We start from the raw sequence: 26,457 nt of genomic DNA on the forward strand, positions 1-26,457 counted from the left end.
TGGACTAACATGTTGGAAAAGGAATGGGAATCAGAATTAAGGTGTTGGGCCACTAGGAAGTTCTGCTGTTGGTGAATGGAACAGAGGTACTCAATGAAGTGGTCCCCTAATTGATGATGGGTCTTGCCAGTGTAGAGCAGGCTGCATCAGGAGCGCTGGATACAATAGACAACCCAGCAGATTTGCAGATCAAGTGTTGTCTCACCCAAAGGGACTGTTTGGGGCCCTGAATGGAGGTGAGAGGGCAGGTGTAGCACTTTGGTTGCTTGCAGGCTTAACTGCCGGGAGGGAGATTGGTGGGGCGGGATGAATGGACAAGGGAATTACCAAGGGAATCCCTGTGGAAAGCTGAAAGTGGGGGGGGGGGGGGGGAGGAGGTTAAGATGTGTTTAATAGTAGGATCCCTTTGGAGATGGTAAAAGTTGCAGAGAATGATAGGTTCATGCAGAAGGTCATGGGATGGTAGGTAAGGACAAGAGGAACTCTTTCTGTTAAGGCGGTGGAAAGATGTGTTGAGTGTGGGTGTACAGGAAATGGAGGAGATGTGGGTGAGGACAGCATCAACACTGGAGGAGGTGAATTCATGTTCTTTGAAGGAGGAGGACATCTCTGATATCCTGGAAAAGGAAGCCTCATCCTGGGAACATGCGGCAGAGACAAAGAAACTGGGAAAAGGGAATAGCACTTTGGAGACGGTGGGAAGAGGTACAGTCAAGACAGCTGTGGGAATCAGTATGTTTATAAAACCTGTTAAACAACAATTTGTCTCCAGAGATCGAAAAGGGGGAAGATGGTGTCAGAAATGGACGTAGTAAATTCAAGGGCAGGGTTAAAGATGTGTTGGCTAACTTGCAAGTGGACAGCAAGCAGCTGACTAAAATAGCAACTTTTATTGCTATTTACCAACCATATAAAAGAAACAGTTCAATCCAGACCATCAAAGGGAAGTTATAAGAGTTTAAGATAACATTTAGCTTAACAAAATATTCTTTGGATAAGCAGGGGGCCGTAAGGAGCAAAATAGTCTAAATAAATAGAGGAATTAAACCTTGAACAAATCTGATGTGCATGAAGTATCTAATATATATAAATATCGATCAGTTACAGAAAATTAAACTGTTGTTAGCGAATTAATAATGAGTGTCCTGATTCTGTTAGCTCTAGGTTGAACTGAACTACTTACCCAAATGTGGCATCAAGCAGCCCTAGTAAAAATGAAACCAATGAATATTTGAGAAAAACAATTGAATGAATACAATCTAACTTCATGCAAATTTAGAAGCTAGTGGGTGTTGGAGGCCAGTCACGAAATCTTAGCCAAAGTGCCTTGGGACACTATCTTAGGCACAACCATTCTTAGCTTCATTGTAGCTTCCCTTCATCAAAGTCTGCAGGCTGGGTAGTTGATGCATAGCAACGATCAGTTCCGTACAGAACACCTCATACAAAGAAGCAGAAAATACCCGAATACGTTCAGGATTGAGCTGACGGTGACATTTACACCAGGTGCTTGTTAAGGAATCAAAGTTTGTAAGAGCATGCAAAACAGTTGAATCCATAATCGGATATTAAACAGCGGAACAGTCCCGGCCTACGGCCTGTTCCGGCATCGATTTCTCACGCTCCTATGTACTTGAGTCACGTTCAGAACTCGCTGCACCTCCAGTCCAGTTATGCCACTGCACTTATCCGCAAATAAATGCATTCCCCTGGGGAGGGGTGATTGCGATACGGGGATACAGATAGTTGGGGGGGGGGGGTTAATATTGCAACTTGGGCCAGTGCAAGGTTATCACATAATTCCTGCCTTTACGCAAACCCTTTTCTCAGCGTTCTCTGTGGTAAGAGCCGATCTTCCTAACTTGGAGGCGCCAGTCCGACGTTGAGTGAACGAGGGTCGGTTGTGCTTTATAGCCCGTCACTTCATTATTATCCACTTCATCTTTCAGGTCAAAAGTCGATCATGCGCCGTCAAACGCGGAAGAGGTACTAAACACTGAGTAAAGCAAGCCGCAACTCTGAAACTTGACGGAAGGTAAATCTCTGCCTTAACTCAGAGACAGTGACCTGCTGCTCTGAAGTTCGTCTGACTTCTAGATGTAGGAACTGGGGATATGCGCGGGAGGTTCACCGAGCGTTTCTGCAGGAGAAGCAAAGCTCCTGTGCTCCCGTGCAGTTACCATTTACTGACAGGAAATCCCGTCGTTTCGCTGTCACTGAACACGACGTGCACATTTCCAACTAGGACATCCGTTAAGGAAATTCAGGCCGATTGGTCCCTTTTAAGGCAGTTTGAAGTTCATCTTTTTTCTAAAATATGAGTTTAACAAAAGTTCCTTGATGCGATGAAATGTCCTGCTGGTTTATAAAATGTTTGAACTCTATCAGAGGTAGATACATTAGGGAAAATTAAGAGACTCTTAGCTCATGGCTGATAGAAAATGAGTGTGTGTGGGGGGGGGGGGGGGGAGGAGATACATTTCTACCAAAGGAGGAAGAAGGCGCTGGCTTCCAATAGCCTTGCAGGCCACCCTTGGGCAAGGTGTATCACCTGCTTAGCCCCCTCCCCCCCCCCCACTTGAGGGTCAGTGAAGCCGTGTGAGCGGGTGAGGGATGGTCTATGAGCAGCCGGTGCATATCACAAGTCCTGGCTTTGCGGCCACTGATGCTAGGTGGACAATCTGTGAAGACTATTGATAATGGGTGGGGTCCCCTGTCTTGTAAAGACACTACCCAGAAGAAGACAGTGGCAAACCACCTCTGCAGAAAAATAAATGCCAAGGGGGAGGCATTTCAATAGAAACATAGTTTGGGAACATTTTTAGGAGAATGTGGGGCAAATGGGATGAGCACCTTGATCGTGTTGGGCCTTCTGTACTGTATCACTATGACTTTATGACTCTAGGCATTGCCTTGCGTGGATTTTCCACTCAAATTGTGAATGTGAGAAGGTAAGACAGCAGGTTATTAGCCTGGACTTCAAATTGAAAATTTACTTGGAAATATTTTTTTCTCCTACAGAAATCTAGCCAATAGAAAAGCAGTTAGGTAGTTAAACTAATTTAAGCAAACTAACCCTCTGATATAAAAGAGGTTTAAATGGAACGTACACATGGACATGGACCAGATTACAATATCTATGTCTATGCCATGCATCCTTTGTAAATTAAGGAGATCTGTGATGTTTATTATTTGGTATGCTTACACGCTGATAAGTTGTACTGTCCAGAGAGTCATACAGCATGGAAAAAAGGCCCCTCAGCCCAACTTATCCATGCTCAGAAAGATGTCCATCTAAGGTAGTCTAATTTGCCTGTGTTTTATCCATGCCCCTCTAAACCTTTCCTGTGGGATAGATGTTAGCGTGAAGCCCTTACAGTTTGGGGCATCGAGCTTTGGAGTTCAATTCCGGCATCCTCTGTAAGGAGTTTCTATGTACTCTTTGTAAACGTGTGGGTTTCCTCGGGACACCCCAGTTTCCTTCCACAGTCCACCAAAGACGTGCCCCTAGCAGGTTAATTGGTCAGTGTAAAGTGTCCTGGGATCAGGCAAGGGTTAAATAGGTGGGCTGCTGGGCAGGGTGGTTTGTTGGGCCGAAAAGGCCTGTTTAGCGCTGTATCTCTAAATAATAAATACCGGTACATAATGAGGTCCCTGTCTAACGTCCTTTAACCATTGTTATCGTAGCTGCCTCAACCACCTCCTTTCACAGCTCAGTCCACATACACACCACCCTCTGTATGAAAACATGCCCCTCCAGTTTCTATTAAATCTCTGCCTGTCATCTTAAACCTATTCCTCTAGTTGTTGATCCCCCCCCCCCCCACCCTAGGAAAAAGACTCTGTGCATGCATCCTCATGATTTTCTGCACTTCTGTTAAGTCACCCACTACAAGGAATAAAGTCCTTGCCTGCCTAACCTCTCCTTATAATCTAGTCCCTCAAGTCCCGGCCACATCCTCGTAAACCTTTTCTGAACTCTGTCCAGCTTAATGGCATCTTTCCTATAGCAGAATGACCAAAACTGAACATAATCAAGTGCAGCCTCACCAGCATCTTGTACAACATCAGTACAGCATCTTAACTTCTATAGCCAATGCCCTGACAAATAAAGGTGTACCAAAAGCATTCCTCAATTCTTCGTCTACCTGTGATGCCTCTTTCAGGAAACTATATACTTGTAGTCCTATGTCCGTCCATTCCACAACAATCATGACCATTGTTCTTTGGTTTTATTGATGGCTTAACATAAAGTAACAAGAAGGTTTGAAACATCTGATTACAGAATTGGACAATCTCATTTTCATTCCTGCAGGTATGTTTGAAATTAGAAAGATCTGCTGTATTGGAGCTGGATATGTTGGTGGTCCAACATGCAGTGTTATTGCTCACATGTGTCCTGAGATTCAGATTACAGTCGTAGATGTTAACCAAGCCAGAATAGAAGCCTGGAACTCAAATACACTTCCAATTTATGAGGTATACCACTGAAATATTTATCCAATGTATTGTTTCATAAATTCTTTGCTGCATGTCATTCTGATGGTATATATTTTTAGTTGCTATTTTCAATTTTGTTTTTTTTTTCAGCCTGGTTTAAAGGAAGTGGTAGAGTCATGCAGAGGGAAGAACCTTTTTTTCTCAGCTGACATCGATACTGCCATTCAAGAATCTGACCTTATATTTATTTCGGTAATTATTATCAACGACGCACACATTGTGCTTTCAATGTAGCAAAACTCTCCAAGAATTTAAGAGTAGAATTTATTAAGTCAGACATGAAATCAAGGCACACAAGGAGAGAGCAGAGTGAACAAGCAGAATCGTGGGCAAAGAGCTAGGTTTTATGTTGTGAAGGAGAACTGGAGAGGCAAAGATCTAGTCAGATTGGGGTGCAATCAGCCGCAGTGACTTCTACGGGGTCAACCAGACGGGTTATTGTATTTTTTTAAGTATTTTTTACGATCACAAGACTCTGGTGGACATTGAATTTAAAATACTGCAGGTCTACCCCATCAGCGAGTTGCTCGTTGGCGGAAAGACTGAAAGAGCTGGACTTGGTACAGACTGCCACAGAGAGGCGTCAGTGTGAAAAGGAGGTGTGCAGTCTAACAGCGAGTGATCACAAGGGCCTCCCAGCCGTGGCTCCTTGAAGACCCTTCTAGGGATCTGGAGCTGCAGCTGATGTCCTTCGGCTTGTATGGGAGAGTGAGGAGATAGTCAGAGTTACAGGGAAGTAGTCACCCCTAAGTTGCAGGAGGCTAGTAGCTGGGTGACTTGTCAGGAGACATGGAAATGTGAATAGGCAGTTAGCGCAGAGCACCCCTGTGGCCTTTCCCCTCAATAATTTAAGTATACCGTTCTGGATACTGTTGTGGAGGATGACCTCCCAGGGGAATGCCACAGAGACCAGGTTACTGGCACTGAGCACGGGTCCGTGGTGCAGAAGGGAAAGGGGGAGAAGAGGGGAACAGTAGTGATAGGGTACTCGATAGTGAGGGGAACAGACAGGAGATTCTGTGGACATGAGCAGGACACCCGGATGGTATGTTGCCTCCCAGGTGACAGGGTCAGGAAAGTCTCAGATCACATCTACAACATTTTAGAGAGGGAAAGAGAGCAGCCAGATGTCTCGGTACATATTGGTACCAATGACATGGGAAGGAAAAGCAATGAGGTCCTGAAAAGAGAATTTAGAGAGCTAGATAGAAAGCTGAGAAGCAGGACCTCCCAGGTAGTAATTTCTGGATTGCTGCCTGTGCCACATACCAGTGAGGGTAGAAACAGAGTGATTTGTCAGATAAATGCGTGTCTGGGAAACTGGTGCAGGTTGCAGGGCTTCAGGTTCTTGGATCATTGGCGTCTCCTCTGGGGGCTGTCTGACCTGTACAAAAGTGACGGGTTGCACCTGAACTCAAGTGGAACCAGTATTCCCACGGGTAGGTTTGTTAGTGCTGTTGGGGAGGGTTTAAACTAACTTGGCAGGGGTTGGGAACTGGAGTGAAGGGACTCAGGATAGGACGGATGGTAAAAAGCAAAGATAGCGTGCAGTCAGACTGTCAGGAAGGGCAGGCAGATGATAGGGCATAGATGCAGCCAGCAGGGTGAGTATCAATGCATTAGGGTTGCAGAATCAGAAAGGATAGCAAATACAGTACTCAAAGTGTTGTATCTAAACACACGTAGTATAAGAAACAAGGTGGATCTTGTTGCACTATTACAGATTGCCAGGTATGATGTTGTGGCCGTCACTGAATCGTGACTGAACGATGATTGTAGTTGGGAGCTGAATGTCCAAGGTTACACGTTGTATCGGAGGGATAGGAAGGTAGGCTGAGGGGGTGGCGTGGTTCTGCTGGTAAAGAATGGCATCAAATCAGTAGAAAGCTGTGACACAGGATCAGAAGATGTTGAATCCTTGTGAGTTGAGTTAAGAAACTGCAAGGGTAAAAGGATCCTGACAGCAATTATATACAGGCCTCCCAACTGTAGCTGGGAGGTGAACCACAGATTACAACAGGAAATAGAAAAGGTGTGTCGAAAGGGCAATGTTATGGTAGTTATAGGAAATTTCAACATGCAGGTCGATTGGGAAAATCAGGTTGGAAATGAATCTCAAGAGGGTGAGTTTGTTGATTGCCTACAAGATGGCTTTTTAGAGCAGTTTGTCACTGAGCCTACTAGTGTTCAGCTATAGTGGAATGGGTATTGTGTAATGAACTGGTGGTGGTTAGGGAGCTTAAGTTAAAGGAACCCTTAGGAGGCTGTGATCGCAATATGACTAAGTTCAACTTGAAATTTGAAGGGAGAAAGTAAAGTTTAATGTAGCAGTATTTCAGTGGAGTAAAGGAAATTACAGTGGTATGAGAGAGGAGATGGCCAAAGTAAATTGGAAGGAGATGCTGGCAGGGATGACAGCAGAGCAGCACTGGCCTGAGTTTCTGAGAAAAGCGAGGAAGGTTCAGAATATGTAGATGTATTCCAAAAATGAAGAAATACACAAACAGCAAAATAGTGCTGACATGGGAAGTCAAAGCTAACGTAAAACCAAGAAAAGGCATACAACAAAGCAAAAATTAGTGGGAAGACAGAGGATTGGAAAGCTTTTAAAACCCTACAGAGAGCAACTAAAAAACACTATTAGGAGGGAAAAGATGAAATATGAAAGCAAGCTAGCAAACAATATAAAAGCTTTTTCAATTATGTAAAAAATAAAAGAGAGATGAGAGTGGATATAGGACCGCTAGAAAATGAGGCTGAAGAAATAATAATGGGGGACAAGGAAATAGCAGATAAACTAAATGAGTATTTTGCATCAGTCTTCACTGTGGAAGACACTAGCTGTATGCCAGATGTTGAAGGGTGTGAGGGAAGAGAAGTGAGTGCAGTTACTATCACAAGGGAGAAGGTGTTCAAAAAGCTGAAAGACCTGAGGGTACATACATCACCTGGACCAGATGAACTGCACCTAGGGCTCTGATAAAGGTAGCAATGGAGATTGTGGAGGCATTAGTAATGATCTTTCAAAAATCATTGCACTCTGGCATGGTGCCAGAGGACTGGAGATCTGCAAATGTCGCTCCACTCTTTAAGAAGGGAGGAAGGCAGCAGAAAGGACATTATAGACCAGTTAGCCTGACCCCAGTGGTTGGGAAGAGGTTGGAGTCTTTAAGGATGAGGTTATGGAGTACTTGGTGACATAGGACAACTTAGGACATAATCAGTGTGGTTTCCTTAAGGGAAAATCTTGTCTGACAAACCTGTTGGGATTCTTTGTAGGATAGTTCAAGGGGATGCTGTATATTTGGACTTTCAGAAGGCGTTTGCCACACATGAGGCTGCTTACCAAGTTAAGAGCCCATGGTATTACAGGAAAGTTATTGGCATGGTTAGAGCATTGGCTGATTGCTAGGAGGCAGTGAGTGGGAATAAAAGGATTCTTTTCTGGTTGGCTGTCCGTGACTAGTGGTGTTCTGTAGGAGTCAGTGTTGGGTCACTTCTTTTTATACTGTATATCAATGATGTCGGTAATGGAATAGATGGCTTTGTTGCCAAGTTTGCAGATGATAGGAAGATTGGTGGAGGGGCAGGTAGTGTTGAGGAATCAGGCTGCAGAAGGACTTAGACAGATTAGGAGAATGGGCAAGAGAGTGGCAAATGAAATACAATGTTGGAGAATGCATGGTCATGGTGGGGTTTAGTGGGAAATGATGGAGGAGCTGCATGGGCACAGTCAAGGGAGGACTAGGCCACAAGTTGTAGTGTCGTGTATTTGCAGTCACCCACGGGAGGGGTTGGAGCCAGGCGCTTCACCAGAGACAGTATGGTCATGCTGGAGTTGGTGCTGCCCCCTAGTGTTCACTCAGCAGAGGACAAGCAGTATTGTGTTTGACTGCAGACTGATGCAACATTCATGGACTCAGGGATTTGGACTACCTTTTGTGTGATTGTATTTTACTGTTGTCTTACATGGGCTTGCTCTCTTATATGCGTTATATGTGCTTTAAGCTATGTACGACTGTTCATACTGTGGTTTGCATCTTGTCCCCGAGTAATGCTGTTTTGTTTGGCAAATACTTTTGAGAGGCTGGTCAAGGACTACATCTGCAGCATGCTACCACTTACAACCACACTGGACCCCCCACAATTCGCCTACCAACACAACTGATCGACAGATGATGCAATAGTCACAGCTCTACACACTATCCGTACACATCTGGAGGAGAAGGATGCTGTTCTTGGACTACAGTTCAGCATTCAACATCATAATTCCCTCCAGGCTTGACAAGAAGCTCAGAGACCTTGGCCTTCACTCTGCTTTGTGCAGCTTGATCCTGGACTTCCTGTCAGATCACCAACAGGTGATAAGAGTGGGCTCCCTTACCTCTGCCCCTCTGACCCTCAACACAGGAGCCCCTTAGGGCTGTGTCCTAAGCCCCTCCTTTACTCCCTGTGTACCCACGACTGTGTCACCACCCACAGCTCCAATCTGCTAATTAAATTTGCTGATGACACTACACTGATTTGCTAATCTCAAATAATAATGAGGCAACCTACAGGGAAGAAGTCATCAGCCTGACACAGCGGCATCAAGAAAACAACCTCTCTCTCAATGTTGCAAAAACAAAGGAGCTGGTTGTGGACTACAGGAGGAATGGAGACTAGCTAGCCCCTATTGGCATCAATGGATCTGAGGTTGAAAGGGTGAACAGTTTTCACCCTCGACATAAACATCTCACGTGTTCTGTACATACTGGCTGTGTGGTGAAGACACAACAGCACCTCTTTCACCTCAGACAGTTGGAGAAGTTTGGTATGGGCCCTCAAATCCTAAGAACTTTTTATAGGGGCACAATTCAGAGCATCCTGACTGGCTGCATCACTGCCTGGTATGGGAACTGTACCTCCCTTAGTCGCAGGACTCTGCAGAGAGTGGTGCGGACAGCCCAGTGCATCTACAGATGTTAACTTCCCACTATTCAGAACATTTACAAAGACAGCTGTGTAAAAAGCGCCCAAAGCATCATTGGTGACCCGAGTCACCCCAACCACAAAATGTTCCGTCTGCTACCGTCTGGGAAACGGTCCCGCAGCGTAAAAACCAGGACCAACAGGCTCCAGGACAGCTTCTTCCACCGGGCCATCAGACTGATTAATTAATGCTGATGCTACTGTATCTCTATGTTATAGTGATTGTCCTGTTCTACATACTATTTATTATAAATGGCACATTGCACATTTAGACGGAGACGTAATGTAAAGATTTTCAGTCCTCTGTAAGTGAAGGGTGTAAGAAAAAAAGTCAATTCAATGTGTTCATGTAAGGTTGAATGACAATTAAATTTGAACTTGAAGAAAAGTTTCAGAAGAAATTCCAGAGCTGAAGGCAACGAGCAATTGGCCTATTTTTCTGCAAGGATAATGTAGGTGAGTTATAGGTACCTTGATGGTTCACAGGACTGATGGAGATTACAGGGACAGGGAGAGAGAGGCCATGGAGGTTAAATCTCAATATTGCTTAAGCAGGAGCTAATCCAGTTGAGTAAACACAGACTAATGTTTAAAAAATACTAGGACAGAAGTAGCAACATTTTGAATGGCAAATTTACAGAAGTAGATTGAAGGAAACTGGCCTGCATTGAAGTAATCAAGCTCAGAAGCAAAAAGCAACACACACACACACACACACACACACACACACACACACACACACACACACACACACACACACACACACACACACACACACACAATGTTGGAGGAACTCAGCAGGTTAGGCAGCATCTATGGAGGGAAATGAAGAGATGACATTTCAGGCTGGGATCCTGATGAATTCCTGATGAAGGGTCTGAGCCTGAAACAGGAACCGTTCATTTCCCTCCACAAATGCCTGAACTGCTGAGTCCCTCCAGCACTTTATGTGTGTTGCTCAAGTTTTCCAGCATCTGCAGAATCTCTTGTGCCTCCAGAGATAACAAAGCAGCAGATACTAGGCAGAACTGGAACTGAGTGATAAGGAGATGAAAATAGATAGCTTTAACAATTGCATGATTATGTGATCAGGAACTCATCTCTGGGTCATATATCATAGCAAGGTTGGGAACAGACTTTCCAGGAAAGGGTTTAGAACCGGGATAGAGTTGCATTGGGACATCTCCCTAGCTAAGACTTCGGCCTTCCATATATTTAAGAGCAGTTGGTTTCCTCTCATCCAGTATTGAATGTTGGAAATGGTGGAGTGATCCAACAGTGTTAGGGGTAGAGCTGGCTGTTGTGTATATAGAAGCTGATGCAGTGTTTTAATGACTTACAATGATGAGAGGCATTGATCATGTGGATAGTCAGAGGCTTTTTCCCAGGGCTGAAATGGCTAACATGAGAGGGCACAGTTTTAAGGTGCTTGGAAGTAGGTACAGAGGAGATGTCAGGGGTAAGTTTTTTACACAGAGAGTGGTGAGTGTGTGGAATGGCTGCTGGCGATGGTGATGGAGGCGGATATGAAAGGGTCTTTTAAGAGACTCCTGGATGGGTATGTGCAGCGTAGAAAAATAGAGGGCTGTGGGAAACCGGAGATAATTTTTAAAGTAAGTATATGTTCGGCACAGCATTGTGGGCCAAAGGGCCTGTATTGTGCTGTAGGTTTTCTATGTTTCTATAATGCAGTACAGTAGGGCATCACAGTAGCGTAGTGGTTAGCACGATGCTATTACAGCTCAGGGTGTCTGAGTTTGGAGTTCAATTCTGGCATCCTTTGTAAGGAGTCCAAGTTTGGAGTTTAATTCTGGCATCCTCTCCATGGAATATGTGGGTTTTCCCCGGAAGCTCCGGTTTCCTCCCACAGTCCAAAGACATGCCGGTTGTAAGTTAGTTGGTCATTGTAAATTGTCCTGTGGTTAGGCTAGGGTTAATTTGGTGGTTGCTGGCCGGTGCAGTTCAGGGATACCAGGGGTGACAGCAAGTGGGAAGAAACGCCATTGCAAACGGTTCTAATCCTCTATCTGGGTAGAACAGAATAAATGGAGTTCCACCTAAATGCAGAGACCTCGGAGGGGATCAGTCAAGGCCAAGATTCTTACAGGTGAGCAGTTGACCAGGTGATTTTTGATCATGTGTAAATTCATCTAGCAGGTTAGAAAGGGACCACAACTTCATCAAGTCCTACTACTCAAGCCAGAATTATCACCTCATGTTTCTGAGCTGGAATCACCAGCTGTTGATCCAGGATTGAACATTTGGATCACTACATGATGTCTTTGAGCTGGAATCACTCATCAGTGATCCAGGATTAAAGATCTGGCTAAAATGAAATGGAAAAAATGGTAGAAATACTCAGATGTTCAGGGAGCATTTGTGGAGGGAGAAACACATATATAAGTGGGAACAGTGCTCATGATCTGAAAATGTTTAATACAGTGTAAAGCCATTGAAGCTGTAAACTGCACAATTGAAAAAAAAAATCATACATGTGTTGACTTGTATTGAATACAAGACAAGTTCTAACTTTAAATATTCTTCTGACTTTGTAATAGGTGAACACACCCACAAAAGTTTATGGAATAGGAAAAGGTCGGGCTGCAGACCTGAAATATATTGAATCCTGTGCTCGAAGGATCGTAGCAGTGTCAAACGGGTACAAGATAGTCACTGAGAAAAGCACCGTGCCTGTGCGAGCTGCTGAGAGTATTCGCAGAATATTCCAGTCCAACACAAAGCCAGATCTAACTCTTCAGGTGAGCCTAGGCGGTATGCTGCAGGTCAGAAACATGCTTACTGTACCAGAAGCAGCTCTGAAATCTGGCTGTCACTAGGCAGACACATGAAATTATTTAATGTGTATGTTGAATGCCTCTCTGCATTAGGTATGAAATGTTTGCAAAGTATAGATTTACAATTTACTGAACTTATTAGGAAAGAAGTTTTAACCTAATAATTAAAAAGGGCAGTCAGCCCTTGGTCTGGTATTTGGTTTGCAGTAGATTTCCTCAGACATTTTGCACTGATTCTAATCATGAGCCCATTTACCATGTAGGTACTATCGAACCCAGAATTTCTGGCTGAAGGGACAGCTATTAACAATCTGAAGAACCCAGACCGTGTGCTGATCGGTGGTGATGAAACGCCCGAAGGTCAGGAGGCGATCCAGGCACTTTGTGCGGTGTATGAGCGCTGGGTACCAAGAAGCAAAATCATCACAACTAACACGTGGTCCTCAGAACTTTCCAAGCTGGTATGCTCACTTTTACCTTTGCCAAAATCTGCTGTCCTAACGTGTTAGTAGGCTGCTCGATAAGTCCAAATTGTTATATTCTGAAAATTCCAATTTCCTAAGATTGATTTACAATTATATCTTGCTATTAACTTGTGCTGCTCTATAATTCATGCAATCTCTTACTGAACTCGGTAATTTATACACAAGAGCCAGCTGTAATTCCAAGTCATTGAGACCCTACGTTGGTCGAGGTCGACCATGGAGGTCCTAGCTGTCTACGTGATATACTAGCCAGTACGCAAGCCAGGCCATTATGATATGGAGAGCAAGCTGCTGCCCATGTAACAGGCTCCCCCTCTCCACTCAGCTAGTGAATCTAAAGGTTTGGCACCGGTAGTGTCGCAAGATTTGCCAGTTAGCTCCGAACTCAACATAGGACTGCCCTAGGGACTCCAGCTCTGGATTTTTCCTCGGGACTCACTCCCAAAGCTTTCCCCATGAGTGGAAATAGTTGCAAGGCAGTGGAGATTTGAGATCGGTTTTCCTTCTCCAATACAAACTGCCAACCAGAGCTGACAAGTCCCATCTGCCCAAACAAGTATTTAAATTGTCATTAATAAAACAGTTTTCCTTTTATTTATGTAATAGTCTCATTTTACAACATAATGGTAGACTTTCTGAAGATCTCTTTCCAATATTTCAAGTGTAACTTTAAAATTACTTTTGAATTGCATTAGTTAACGAACTTGCTGTCACTGTTCAAAATTAATTTATGATCCATCCTATGGCAGGATTTTTTTTTTGTTTTAATTGTTATGATTTCTTTTAATAATGGAAAACTAAGCCTGCTAGATTTTTCTTCATCACTCTGCTTCCTAGCAGTGCTGAATTCTGCACCATTTTGGCACTTTGATTGGCCCCTATGTCTCAGCAAGCCAAATTACACACAGCCCCTGGACAGTTTTGGCATAAACGCCGGCAATTTGGCTGAATAAATGCACAGACACTAAGCAGATCAATAACTTGTATTTATACAGGTGTCTGTAAAATAAAGTAAAACACCCTGAAGTGAGAGGGCTGTCAACCAAAACTCCATTTAAAGCACTTAAGGCAATGTTAGGGCAAAAGCTCAGTCAAAGAGATCGTTTTTAAGGAATGTCAGTGGGAAAAGGATTGGTCAAAGCACAATGGAGGAATTACACCTGAGAATGATTCGGTTTACAGAATTAGAATAATACAAATGTTTTTGAAGATGGAAGTGTTGGAGGAGAATAAAATTAAAGAGGGAGAGAAAATTTTTTAAAAACTACAGATGTTATACATTTGAAATAAATACTGAAAATGCTGGAAACACTCAGCAGGTCAGGTAACATTTGTGGAAGGAGAAACAAAACCAATACTTCAGTTCAAAGACTCTTTATCAATTCCTCTTTCCTCAGACATTGCCTGCTCTATTGTGTGTTCCCAGCGTTTTCTGTTTTCTTGCAGAGTGGGTCAAGTCTGATTTGTAAAGATGGATGAAGTTTCAAAATCAAGGCACTGTATAACTGGCAGCCACTTTAGGACAACGAGCACAGGAGATATTTGTGAATGGGACAGTGCAAGTTCGGACACAGACCTTGGAGTTTTGGGCTGCTTCTTGATTATTGAGGATAAGATGAAAGAAGATAACCACACACACACAAACAAACAAACAAGTCTGGTGGCTGCAAAAGGCACACATGAGGTTCTTGGCAGACAATGAGATGAGGCAGATGAAACATCGGTCATATTTATTGTTTTTCCTTTTCATAAGGCATCCAATGCATTTCTTGCTCAGCGAATAAGCAGCATTAACTCGATCAGTGCTCTGTGTGAGGCCACTGGTGCTGATGTTGAGGAAGTTGCTCGTGCTGTGGGCATGGATCACAGAATTGGAAGCAAATTTCTCAAAGCCAGTGTTGGTTAGTAATTTGTTTTTGTGATACAGAGATCCAGATCTTTCATTTGCAAGTATGGTTGGGATTTGCAGACATTTATTAAAATTCAGGGCTTTTGATCTATTTCAGGATTTGGAGGGAGCTGTTTCCAGAAAGATGTTCTAAACCTGGTGTATTTATGTGAAGCATTAAACTTACCAGAAGTGGCCCAATACTGGCAGCAGGTAACTTAATGAGATTTACTAGAATATGTTTGCTTAAAACTGATGCCAGTATGCTGTTTTTTTTTAGTGGTGTGCAATTGAAAATCAATTTTTATTCATAAATGAGTCATGAAAGTAATCATTTCTAGCTCCACTCGGAAAATTTAACTGATTTCACGTCAGCCTTGCACAGGATGACATTATTCCCCATGCAATATTTCCTTTTGGAAGCTTTAATCTATTTCAGGGTTTCAAGGAAGCTGTTTCCAAAAAGATTTGCTGATTCAAGTGTAGAAGTGAATTTGAATGTTAAGCAGGCCTCTGATGCGCAAGACTTGATCTTATGGATTTGTTGAAGCTTTGCTTCTGCACCAGTCTAGTGTAACCTGATGAGTGTTCCTGAATTTGCAGGTTGGGTCTTGATTTCCTCATTCATGTCTTGAAATTAATATATCCAATCAATGCACCACAAGTAATATTTGCCTCTGTTTCTTGGAATTTGCACCCAGATTGACTACTCTGGAAATAATTAGCCTGTAGTTAAATGTTGTGGAATCTGAGTCAGCTGAACTGCCAGCAATATGTCAACATTTTTACTTTTCTAAACCTTTATGTTTGCCTTACCAAGGATTTTCGTGCTGTACAAATTCATTTATATAAATACAACATTCAAATAATAGTGGCTGTGTATGTATTATTGAAAATTTGTTACCTTTCAGGTGATTGACATGAATGATTACCAGCGGAGAAGGTTTGCTTCCCGAATTATTGACTGTCTCTTCAATACTGCCACAGATAAAAAGATAGCCCTTTTAGGCTTTGCTTTCAAAAAAGACACTGGAGACACACGGTAATTTTATTGCTGTGATATCATTCAGCTTTTCTGTGCTGACTCGTAGGCATAGTGTGCTGGAGGCATAATGTTGAGAAAGGATCTTACTTTAATTTTAAATATTTATGACAGAAGTACAGGCTGTGAATATACTTCACTGAGATATTCACTCAATAGCAGTTTATATGTGTTATCAAAAATCTGTAAAACAAACACTGATTAAAGAAGCGTATTTTTTGATACACCTGGTAGAGTTAATCATGAAATCAAAATAATCTCACAGCTGCTGGTTGCTTTCGCAATTACTGTTAATCAGAATCAGGTTTAATATCACTGGCATATGATGTGAAATTTGTTGTTATGCTGCAGCAATACTTTGTAATAGATAATAATAAAATCTGAATTACAATAGAGAGTATATTCAGCTGTTCCTGAATCATTGAATGTGTGCCTTCAGGCTTCTGTACCTTCTCCCTGATGGTAGCAATGAGAACAGGGCATGTCCTGGGTGATGGAGATCCTTAATAATGGATGCCACCTTTTTGAGGCATTGCTCCTTGAAGATGCCCTAGGTGCTGGGGAATGACTGAACTTACAACTTTCTGCAGCTTATTTCAATCCTGTGCAGTGCCCACCACTCCCCATACCAGACGGTGATGCAGCCAGTTAGAATGCTCTCCACGGTACAGCTATAGAAATTTATGAGTGTCTTTGGTAACATACCAAATGTCCTCAAACTGCTAATTAAATATAGCCGATATCATGCCTTCTTAGACATGTTTTGCCCAGAATACACCATCAGAGATGTTGACAACCAAGAACTTGAAATTGCTCATCCTTTCCACTTCTGATCCCTCTATGAGAACCGGTGTGTGTTCCATTGTCTTACCCTTTCTGAAGTCCACAATCAATTCTTTGGTCTTACAGGCATTGAGCGTAAGGCTGTTGCTGCAACACCACTCAACCAGCTGATATAACTCACTACTGTGTGCCTGCTTGTCACCATCTGAAATTCTGCCAACAATAGTTGTGTTGTCAGCAAACTTATAGACGGTATTTGAGCTATGTCTAGCCACACAGTCATGGGTGTGGAAAGAGCAGAGCAGTGGGCTAAGCACAGATTCCTGAGGTGTGCCAGTGTTGATTGTTAGCGAGGTGGAGATGTTAATTTTGATCTGCACAGATTGTGGTCTTCCAATGAGGAAGTCGAGGATCCGGTTGCAGAGGGAGGTATGGAGGCCCAGGTTTTGGAGCTTTTTGATCATACCTGTAGGAATGATTGTGTTAAGCGCTGAGCTGTAGTCAATAAGTAGCAACCTGATGTAAGTATTAGTATTGTCCGTGTGATCCAAGGCCACGTGAAGAGCCAATGGGATCGTATCCACTGTAGACCTTTTGTAGTGACAGGCAAGTTGCAATGGGTCCAGATCCTTGCTGAGGCAGGAGTTGATTATAGCTATAACCCACCTCCCAAAGCATTTCATCACCATAGATGTCAGTGCTACTGGGTGATAGCTCACCCTGCTCCTCTTGGGCAGGGGTATGATTGTTGCCCTTTTGAAGCAGCCGGGAATTTCTGACTGTAGCAGTGAGAGATTGAGAATGTCTTTGAACACCCCCGCCAGTTGGTTGGCACAGGTTGTCAGAGCCCTACCAGGCACCCCATCAGGGGCTGTTGCCTTGCGAGGGCTCACCCTCTGGAAAGACACTCTGACCTCAGTCTCTGACGCAGAGGTCACAGGGTCTCCTGGTGCTGCAGGGATCCTCATTGCCGTGGTTTTATTCTCCCTTTGAAACCATGCATAAAAGGCATTGAGCTCATCGGGTAGTGAAGCATCACGGCCGTTCATGATGTTAGGTTTCACTTTGCAGGAAGTAATGACGTGATCAAATGGGATCAATAAAGTATGTCTGTCTGTCAAACCCTGACAGAGCTGACCTGCAAATGATTCCACCTGTAACCTCAATCGCAGTCGTTCTTTTGCTTTTGAGATAGCCCTCCGTAAACTGTGCCTGGCCTCCTTATATAGTCTTGGGTTAGCAGACTTGAATGCCACAGATCTAGCCCTTTAGCAGACTACAAATCTCCTGCTCCATCCATGGCTTTTGAATTGGGTGTGTACAGTATGTTCTTGTCGGCACACACTCACCCACACGGGTTTTAATGAAGTCAATGACAGCTGTGGTGTACTCACTCAGACTCGATCCCTAAATACACTGATTCAAAGCAGTCCTGTAAGTGCTCCTGCACCTGCCTTGTCCATGCTTCCTTGGTCCTCTCTGCTGGTGCATACATCTCTGCCTATGCTCAGGGTGTAGAGGTACAGCCAGGTGATCAGACTTTCCAAGGTGTGGCATGGGGTAGAATGGTAACCATTCTTGATGGTGATGTAACAGTGGTCAAGTGTGTTGGCTCCTCTGGTTCCAGAAATGATATGTTGGTGATCATTACTAATCCGGAGTTGGTTTCATTGATGTATTAGTAAATAAGAGAACCAGTCTGTGTCATTCATGAAGTTGCTCTGGGTCCAGCATTACTGAGAATTATTTACTTCAAAAACAGAACTTGTTTTGCATTGAAAATGTTGATACTCTACCTGAATATCATGAGATTCTTTCTGAGTGAATTTAAGATTTTTAATCTCATTCTGCAGGATTTGAAATTGGCTCACAGCTTGTAACATTTTTCTTTTAATTTTAGGGAGAGTTCCAGTATCTACATTAGCAAATACCTATTGGATGAAGGTGCAAATCTTCACATCTTTGACCCCAAGGTTGTTAAAGAACAGATCATTCATGACCTGTCACATCCCAGCATAACTCAGGATAACTCTGGTCAAGGTATAATATACCAGAACATTTCTCCTTTACCCATTCATCTTTACTACTGAAAACATAGTGTGTTTTTTGAAATAGACTCAGTCTTTCTCATATTTTTAAGTTTAGTCTTATGTGGAGCCAGTACCGGCCTTTTGGCAAACTTTCTCCACTCTGTACAACATCCACTTACACCAATCCTGCTTCCTGTCGACAAATCATCTTCCTATCCAACTGGTTCAATTCTTCCTATTGTTTATGTTTGTTTTTTAAAAAATATCTAACACCATTTACTGTATATATCCAGATACAATGTTAACCTTAATTTCGGCAAAGTATTTCCACCAATCTCTCACTTAATTTAAATGCAATGTACTGACAACCAATAAAAGAAAACTGAATTGTGGGTAAAATTGCTTCAGTTTTAGAAAGAGGGAGGAGAATGAACTGGAAAAAGGATTTCATTTATTATGTGTAGAATTTTTATTTTTATTACATTGAAAAGCACTATTTCTAAATTTGTTGTCTCTGGCACAGGACATCATAGTAATTCAGTTCAGTTTATCATTACACAATTAACCTACATTTTTAAAGCAGTAGTCAGAATCATTTCTTATCCTTAAACCAAACAAAAAATACTATGGATGCTGGAACTCTGAAACAAAAACAGAGAACGGCAGAAGTACTCAGCAGGTCAGGCAGCATCTGTGGAGAGAGGAATAGAGTCAATGCCATCGGCCTCTCTTCATCAGCTCTCTCTGACAACTTACTATATTTTACATGTAAGACTGTTTTGTGCTTTTCTGTGTCATTTGTTCATTATTGTCTGTGAAAGCTCAGCCAATTCCGTTTTAGACAACTGTTGCATTCCTGATTTTATTGAAATTGGTACATAATTAAACTGACTAAAGTAGCCTTTAATCTCATTAAATTGTTCAACCTATAGAACACTGAATAATTTCGAAAACAAGCTATTTTACTAATGACTAGAAATGTTTACAATGCACAGATAATATATGTGCAGGTCTGTTTCAATTCACTGAACTAAATTTGTCCCCGTGTACAGTCTCTCGCTTGGTGACAATCTGCAATGATGCATATGAAGCCTGCGACAAAGCTCACGCCATTGTCATCTGTACTGAGTGGGATGAGTTCAAGGTAAAAGGAAAGATCTCTCCAAATAAAATCCTACTTAGAGCATTTCCAGTTCTCTTCTACGTGAGATGCGTAATAAAAATCCTCTAGAAATCACAGCCTCAGAAGTTAAGATCAAATGGAGAAAGTGAGGATTTCCAAGAAGCCAGAAAAGAACTAAAGAAGAGAATTAGGAAAGCCAGGACGGGCCATGGGAAGTCTTTGGCAAGTAGGGTTAAGGTGAATCCCAAGGCATTCTAGACATACATCAAGAGCAAGAGGGTAGGACCACTCAAGGATAAACAGGGGAACATTTGCTTGGATGCAGAGGATGTGAGTGAAGTACTTAATAATTTCTTTGCTTCAGTATTTAGAAAAGGAAAAGGACCTGGAGGACCAGAGATTAGTGCTGAGTGTATAAATATGTTAGAGTGTTTTGAGGTCAAGAGTTGGATAAGTCCCCAGAGCCTGATGGGATTTACCGCAGGAAGCAAGAGACGAGATTGCTGGGCCCTTAACCAGTATTTTCATGTCCTCTAGGCATAGGTGAGGTCCCGGAGGATAGGTGAGTGGCTAATATTGTACCTCTGTTTAAGAAGAGAACAAGGGAAAATCTTGGGAACATTAGACCGGTGAGTCTCACATCAGTTGTAGGAAAATTGCTGGAGAAAGTTCTTAGGGGTAGGATATATAAGCATTTGGAAATCTATGGTCAAATTAGGGAGAGCCAGCATGACTTTGTGCAGGGCAGGTCATGTCTTACCAACTTAACTGAGTTTTTGGACAAAGTGATGAGAGAGATTGATGAGGGTAGGGCAGTGAATGTTGCCTGCATTTGACCAAGTTCCTTATGGGAGGCTCATCAAGAAGATTAAGATATATGAAGTCCACGGCAAATTGGCTGCTTGGATTCAGAACTGGCTCGCCCATAGAAAACAGAGGGTAATGGTTGAAGGGGCTTACTCAAGCTGGATATCTGAGATCAGTGGTGTTCTGCAGGGATCTGTGCTGGGACCTCTGCTATCTGTGATGTATGTAAATGATCTGGATGAAAATGAAGGTGGGTGGGTTAGTAAGTTTGAGGATGATATGAAGACAAGGATAGCATAGAAGACTGGCAAAAATTACAGTGTGATATAGATCAGTTGCATCTATAAGCAGAAAAATGGCAGATGGAGTTTAACCCAGATACATTTGAGGTGTTGCACTTTGGTAGGGAAAATGCAAGGACACAGTACACTCTTAGTGGTAAGACCCTTAACAGTGTTGCTGAGCAGAGAGAGATTGGGATCCAACTTCATAGCTCCATGAAAATGGTAACGCATGTTGATAGGGTGGTTAAGAAGGCTTATGGAATGCTTGCTTTTATTAGTTCATTGAGCCATTGAGTTCAAACGTCAAGAGGCTATGTTGCAACTTTATAAAACTCTGGTTAGGCTGCATCTGGAGTCCTGCATGCAGTCCTGCTCACCCCACTATAGGAAGGATGTTGGGGCTTTGGAGAGGGTGTAGAAGAAGCTTACCAGGATGCTGCCTGGTTTAGAGGACATGTGCTATCACGAGAAGCTGGACAAACTTGTTTTTTTTTCTTTGGGGCAGCGGAAGCTGAAGGAAGATCCGATACTGAGTTTTATAAGATTATGAGAGGCATAAAGTAGACAGGGAATATCTGTTTGCCAGGGTAGAATTATCTAATACCCGAGGGCATGTGTTGAAGGTGAGAAGGGGAAAGGTTCAAAAGTGATGTGAGGGTCAAGTTTTTTACTCGTAGAATGGTGGATGCTTGGAATGTGCTGCCTGGTATGGTGACAGAGGCAAATACATTAGAGGCTTTTAAGAGATATTTAGATGGACACATAGATGTGAGGAAGATGGAGGGATATGGACATTGTGTAAGTACGAGGGATTAGTTTTTAACTTTTTAGCTGGTTCAGCACAACATTGTGGGCTGAGGGGCCTGTTCCTGTGCTGTACTGTTCTGTGTTCTGTTATAAGGCACTGGGAACAGACAAGATACTTCAGAAATATCAAGGAAATTATAGAGGAAACAGGCAATTAAAAGGGTTAACAAGTTCATGAGCTACATAAATGCAAGTTATTTTTTAGAGATGAGGAACTGATGATACACTTTCATAAAATGCTAACAAAGACAGAATTTCTAGATATATAAAAGTCAAGCTGTGTAATACAATGGGTTAAAGACTAATTTTATTTTTGGATCAGGCTCTGATTAAATAAGACTCCTGTCTGCTGAAAGGGCACAGTGTGTAATAAATTTGTAGTATCACACTACCCCAATTTGGCATTAAATTAATAGTCTTCGTAGTAATATAAGAGGTAGGACATGAAAAAGCATCACTGTGGTATATGCTGGATAGTGTTGGAAAAGGCTTAGATTGAGACATGTTGATATTGTTAACGTCCCTTGATGTCACTGAAGTTCTGTTTACTTAATGACTACATTATTCCAGGAAGTATACGAGGGGTGATTGATAAGTTTGTGGCCTAAGGTAGAAGGAGTCAATTTTAGAAAACCTAGCACTTTTATTTTTCAACATAGTCCCCTCCTACATTTACACACTGAGTCCAGTGGTCATGGAGCATATGGATCTTGGACCTCCAGAAAGTGTCCACAGCAGGGGTAATTGATAAGTTCCTGGCCTAGGGTAGAAGGAGATGAGTTATACAGCTCTCGTTACATGCACATGCAGTTCAACTCTTTGAGTGGTCATGCAGAAAGTTTGAAGTTAATAACTTATCGGGGTGGTTGATAAGTTTGTGGCCTAAGGTAGAAGGAGATGAGTTATTAACTTTAAACAAATCATTCAAAGAATTGAACTGCATGTGCATGTAATGAGAGCTGTATAACTTATCTCCTTCTACCTTAAGCCACAAACTTATCAATCACCCCTCATATGTTAGAAAATGTACTTTGGGGAGGAAAGCAGGGATCATAAAGTTATCAGCAATAGAAGAAATAATAAGGATTTTTTGTAAGTTTGTTGGGAAGTTAAATGTTTTACTAGCAGCAGTGGAGGAATCATTGTTGATGATAACTTTAAAAATTGGAGACATTTTTGAGAATTAAAACTATACTGTGGGTAGAGTGGACAGGATATATGTTTCTTCACATAAATTCCCCAGGTTTTTTGGATAAATTAGCAACCTCCATTCCTGTAACATTCTTTAGTAGCTGGATCAATATGTGTTGAAAGTTAGTTCTTGTTTCTGTGTCTTGTCAGTTTTTAATGATGACAGTAGAAAACAGCCTTTGTGTTTTGATTGAGGGCAAGAATTACTAAGCAATGAGAAATAATTTTATTTTCCAAAAGTTATACAAAATGATTGTTTGCCCCCTTTTGCAGCGTAAATATAAATCTATATTTCTGACAGTGAAGAGTAGGATGGATTAGGACAATTGTTTCAGAGCTAGAACCTTTGGAAGAACTGATATTAGGTAATATTTTGGAGAAGGAGAATCAGAGACAATTACAAATCATTGCTTTCTGCCATGGGTTCGAACCAAAAGCAAAGACCTGGAATTAATGAATACTCAATGAGTACTTTCCTTCCATATTCACTATGGAAAAGGATCTTGGCAATTGTAGGGATGACTTGCAGTGGACTGAAAAGCTTGAGCATGTAGATATTAAGGAAGAGGATGTGCTGGAGCTTTTGGAAAGCATCAAGTTGGATAAGTGACCGGGACCGGACAGGATGTAACCCAGACTACTGTGGGAAGTGAGGGAGGAAATTGCTGAGCCTCTGGTGATGATCTTTGCATTATCAATGAGGATGGGAGAGGTTTCGGAAGGTTGGGGGGTTGCAGATGTTGTTCCCTTATTCAAGAAAGGGAGTAGAGGTAGCCCAGGAAATTATAGGCCAGTGAGTCTTACCTCAGTGGTTGGTAAGTTGATGGAAAAGATCCTGAGAGGCAGGATTTATGAACATTTGGAGAGGCATAATATGATTAGGAATAGCCAGCATGGTTTTGTCAAAGGCAGGTCGTGCCTTATGAGCCTGATTGAATTTTTTGAGGATGTGACTAAACACATTGATGAAGATAGAGCCGTAGATGTGGTGTATATGGATTTCAGCAAGGCATTTGATTAGGTACCCCATGCAAGGCTTATTGAGAAAGTAAGGAGGCATGGGATCCAAGGGGACATTGCTTTGTGGATCCAGAACTGGCTTGCCCACAGAAGGCAAAGAGTGGTTGTAGATGGGTCATATTCTGCATGGAGGTCAGTGACCAGTGGTGTGCCTCAAGGATCTGTTCTGGGATCCCTACTCTTCACTATTTTTATAAATAACCTGGATGAGGAAGTGGAGGGATGGATTAGTAAATTTGCTGATGACACAAAGATTGGAGGTGTTATGGATAGTGTGGAGGGCTGTCAGAGGTTACAATGGGACATTGATAGGATGCAAAACTGGGCTGAGAAGTGGCAGATGGAGTTCAACCCAGTTAAGTCTGAGGTGGTTCATTTTGGTAGGTCAAATATGATGGCAGAATATAGCATTAATGGTAAGACTCTTGGCAGTGTGGAGGATCAGAGGAATCTTGGGGGTCTGAGTCCATAGGACACTCAAAGCAGCTGCGCAGTTTGACTCAGTGGTTAAGAAGGCGTACAGTGTATTGGCCTTCATCAATCTAGGAACTGAATTTAGGAGCCGAGAGGTAATGTTGCAGCTATATAGGACCCTGGTCAGACCCCACTTGGAGTACTGTGCTCAGTTCTGGTCGACTCACTACAGGAAAGACGCAGAAACCATAGAAAGGGTAAAGAGGAGATTTACAAGGATGTTGCCTGGATTGGGGCCAATGCCTTATGAGAATAGGTTGAGTGAACTTGGCCTTTTCTCCTTGGAGCGTCGGAGGATGAGAGGTGACCTGATAGAGGTGTATAAGATAATGAGAGGCTTTGATTGTGTGGATAGTCAGAGGCTTTTTCCCAGGGCTGAAATGGCTAACATGAGAGGACACAGTTTTAAGGTGCTTGGAAGTAGGTTCAGAGAAGATGTCAGGGTTAAGTTTTTTGCACAGTGAGTGGTGAGTGCATGGGATGGGCTCCCAGCAGCGGTGGTGAAGGGAGAAACGAAAAGGTCTTTTAAGAAACTCCTGGATAGGGTACATAGAGTGTAGACAAATAGAGGGCTATGGGTAAGCCTAGGTAGTTCTAAGCTACGGATGTGCTTGACACAGCTTTGTGGGCTGAAGGGCCTGTATTGTGTTGTAGGTTTTCTCTGTTTCTGTGAATATGTCAGAATGCCGTTGCTTTACCTTGTGAATGGCCAGTGCAAAGGAGAACAAAAATTACTTTGGACAAAGTGAGAAGTCAGTAATCATTAATTTAGACGAATGGAGTTTTTTGGGTAGCAGGTCCACAAACTGCAAAAGTGACAGATGGCAGCACAAACTTGAAAATTGCCTTCAGAGTTTCGAATTCTTCTGATGTGCATGTATCTTTGCTTCACAGCTGCTGGATTATGAACTCATTCATAAGAACATGTTAAAGCCAGCTTTTATCTTTGACGGCAGACGTGTCCTTGATGATCTACATCCAAAACTTCAGAAACTGGGATTCCAGGTATAAGGAAATTGAATTTTTCTCACTAACAGGAAAACATATTTTACAGATATCTCTTTACTGAACTGTATTAAAATCTTTTTGGAGCAGAAATCAGCCCATCTTGAATTTCTCTGTTTCATGAACTTTCACTTCCAGGTGGAGACGATTGGCAAAAAAGTCACTGTTCAAAGGATTCCTTTCACACCCACGGCTGAAGTTCCCAAGTTCAGTCTACAGGAACCTCCAGCGAAGAAAGTCAAGTTGTAAATTCAGAGAAATATGCTGATTTGTCATTTTTATGAGTAACTATACATATAGGATAAATGTTAAACTTTATTTTTAAAATGAGATTTAATAAAACAAAAAACAAGAAACTATTAAAAGACAAATGCAGCATGAGTGAATTTGCAGATGCTGGAAATAAATAAAAACACAAAATGCTGGCAGAACTCAGCAGGCCAGACAGCATCTATGGGAGGAGGTAGTGACGCGAAACGTTGTCACTACCTCCTCCCATAGATGCTGTCTGGCCTGCTGAGTTCTGCCAGCATTTTGTGTTTTTATTAAAAGACAAAATGCTAGCTAGTATATTTTTACCCTGATTGTAGATTTATACTGACTGTACTAATGTTTTCCTTCCTATAACTTTTCTTTTGTCTGAAGTTGCTGATTTGCAGGAGCTACCTACTTCATCTAAATTCTTAGGCAGATATTCCCAGCAGGCTGATTCCATATATTTACACTTTTCAGCATGAACACTTGAATTTTCTCTTTCCTCATCCAGGGAGTCTGAGGAATGTAGTGCCCTTACTGCCACTATATAAACAGAAAATGCTGGAAATGCTAAGTAGATCAGGAGGGATTCCCAAGTTAGTATACCCCCCCTCTGCTTCCCGTAGGGATTCCCTTGTCCATCCATCCCTACCCACTAATCTTCTTCCTGATATTTATCCCTGCAAGCGGCCGAAGCGCTACACCTCCTCTCCCACCTCCATTCAAGGCCCCAAATAGTCTGTCCAGGTGAGGCAACAATTCACCTGCAGATCTGCTGTGTCTGGTGCTCCCGATGTGACCTCCACTGGTGAGTCCAGTTGTAAATTGGAGGACTGCTTCATCAGGCACCTCCAGTCCATCTGCCAAAAGTGGAAATTCCAGTGGCCAAACATTTTAATTCCCATTCCGATGTGTTGGTCCATGGCCTCTTCCTTTACAACGATGAGGGCACCCTCAGGGTGAAGAAGCATTACCTTATATTCCATCTGGGTAGGCT

General features: G+C 42.5%; 1 protein-coding gene across 2 annotated transcripts; it reads left to right on the top strand.

Moving 5' to 3' along the window:
• Positions 1–1,399: 1,399 nt before the first annotated feature.
• On the top strand, positions 1,400–25,617 carry ugdh (UDP-glucose 6-dehydrogenase). Of its 2 annotated transcripts, none has more exons than XM_073064814.1 (13): positions 1,400–1,506; positions 1,950–2,035; positions 4,316–4,479; positions 4,591–4,692; positions 12,030–12,230; positions 12,530–12,727; positions 14,505–14,652; positions 14,758–14,852; positions 15,551–15,681; positions 18,365–18,504; positions 19,547–19,638; positions 25,095–25,205; positions 25,344–25,617. In XM_073064814.1, exons 3-13 carry the CDS (start codon positions 4,318–4,320, stop codon positions 25,452–25,454), a joined length of 1,491 nt encoding a protein of 496 aa, XP_072920915.1. In that variant the 5' UTR covers positions 1,400–1,506; positions 1,950–2,035; positions 4,316–4,317; the 3' UTR covers positions 25,455–25,617. The 2 variants fall into 2 exon arrangements, with proteins under 2 accessions (XP_072920915.1, XP_072920916.1); XM_073064815.1 differs by lacking the exon at positions 1,400–1,506 and adding an exon at positions 1,779–1,841.
• The last annotated feature ends 840 nt before the right edge of the window (positions 25,618–26,457 follow it).

This window comes from Hemitrygon akajei, chromosome 13 (genome assembly GCF_048418815.1).
Source record: "Hemitrygon akajei chromosome 13, sHemAka1.3, whole genome shotgun sequence".
NCBI classification, from domain to species: domain Eukaryota; kingdom Metazoa; phylum Chordata; class Chondrichthyes; order Myliobatiformes; family Dasyatidae; genus Hemitrygon; species Hemitrygon akajei.

What these genes read in the sequence shown, in the direction of transcription:
- ugdh (XM_073064814.1), top strand. Translation starts at nt 4,318, where the DNA reads ATGTTTGAAATTAGAAAGATCTGCTGTATTGGAGCTGGATATGTTGGT. An exon ending in ATACACTTCCAATTTATGAG is followed by an intron (nt 4,480 to 4,590) that starts GTATACCACTGA and finishes TTTTTTTTTCAG; the next exon opens with CCTGGTTTAAAGGAAGTGGT. An exon ending in AAAGACACTGGAGACACACG is followed by an intron (nt 15,682 to 18,364) that starts GTAATTTTATTG and finishes TTTTAATTTTAG; the next exon opens with GGAGAGTTCCAGTATCTACA.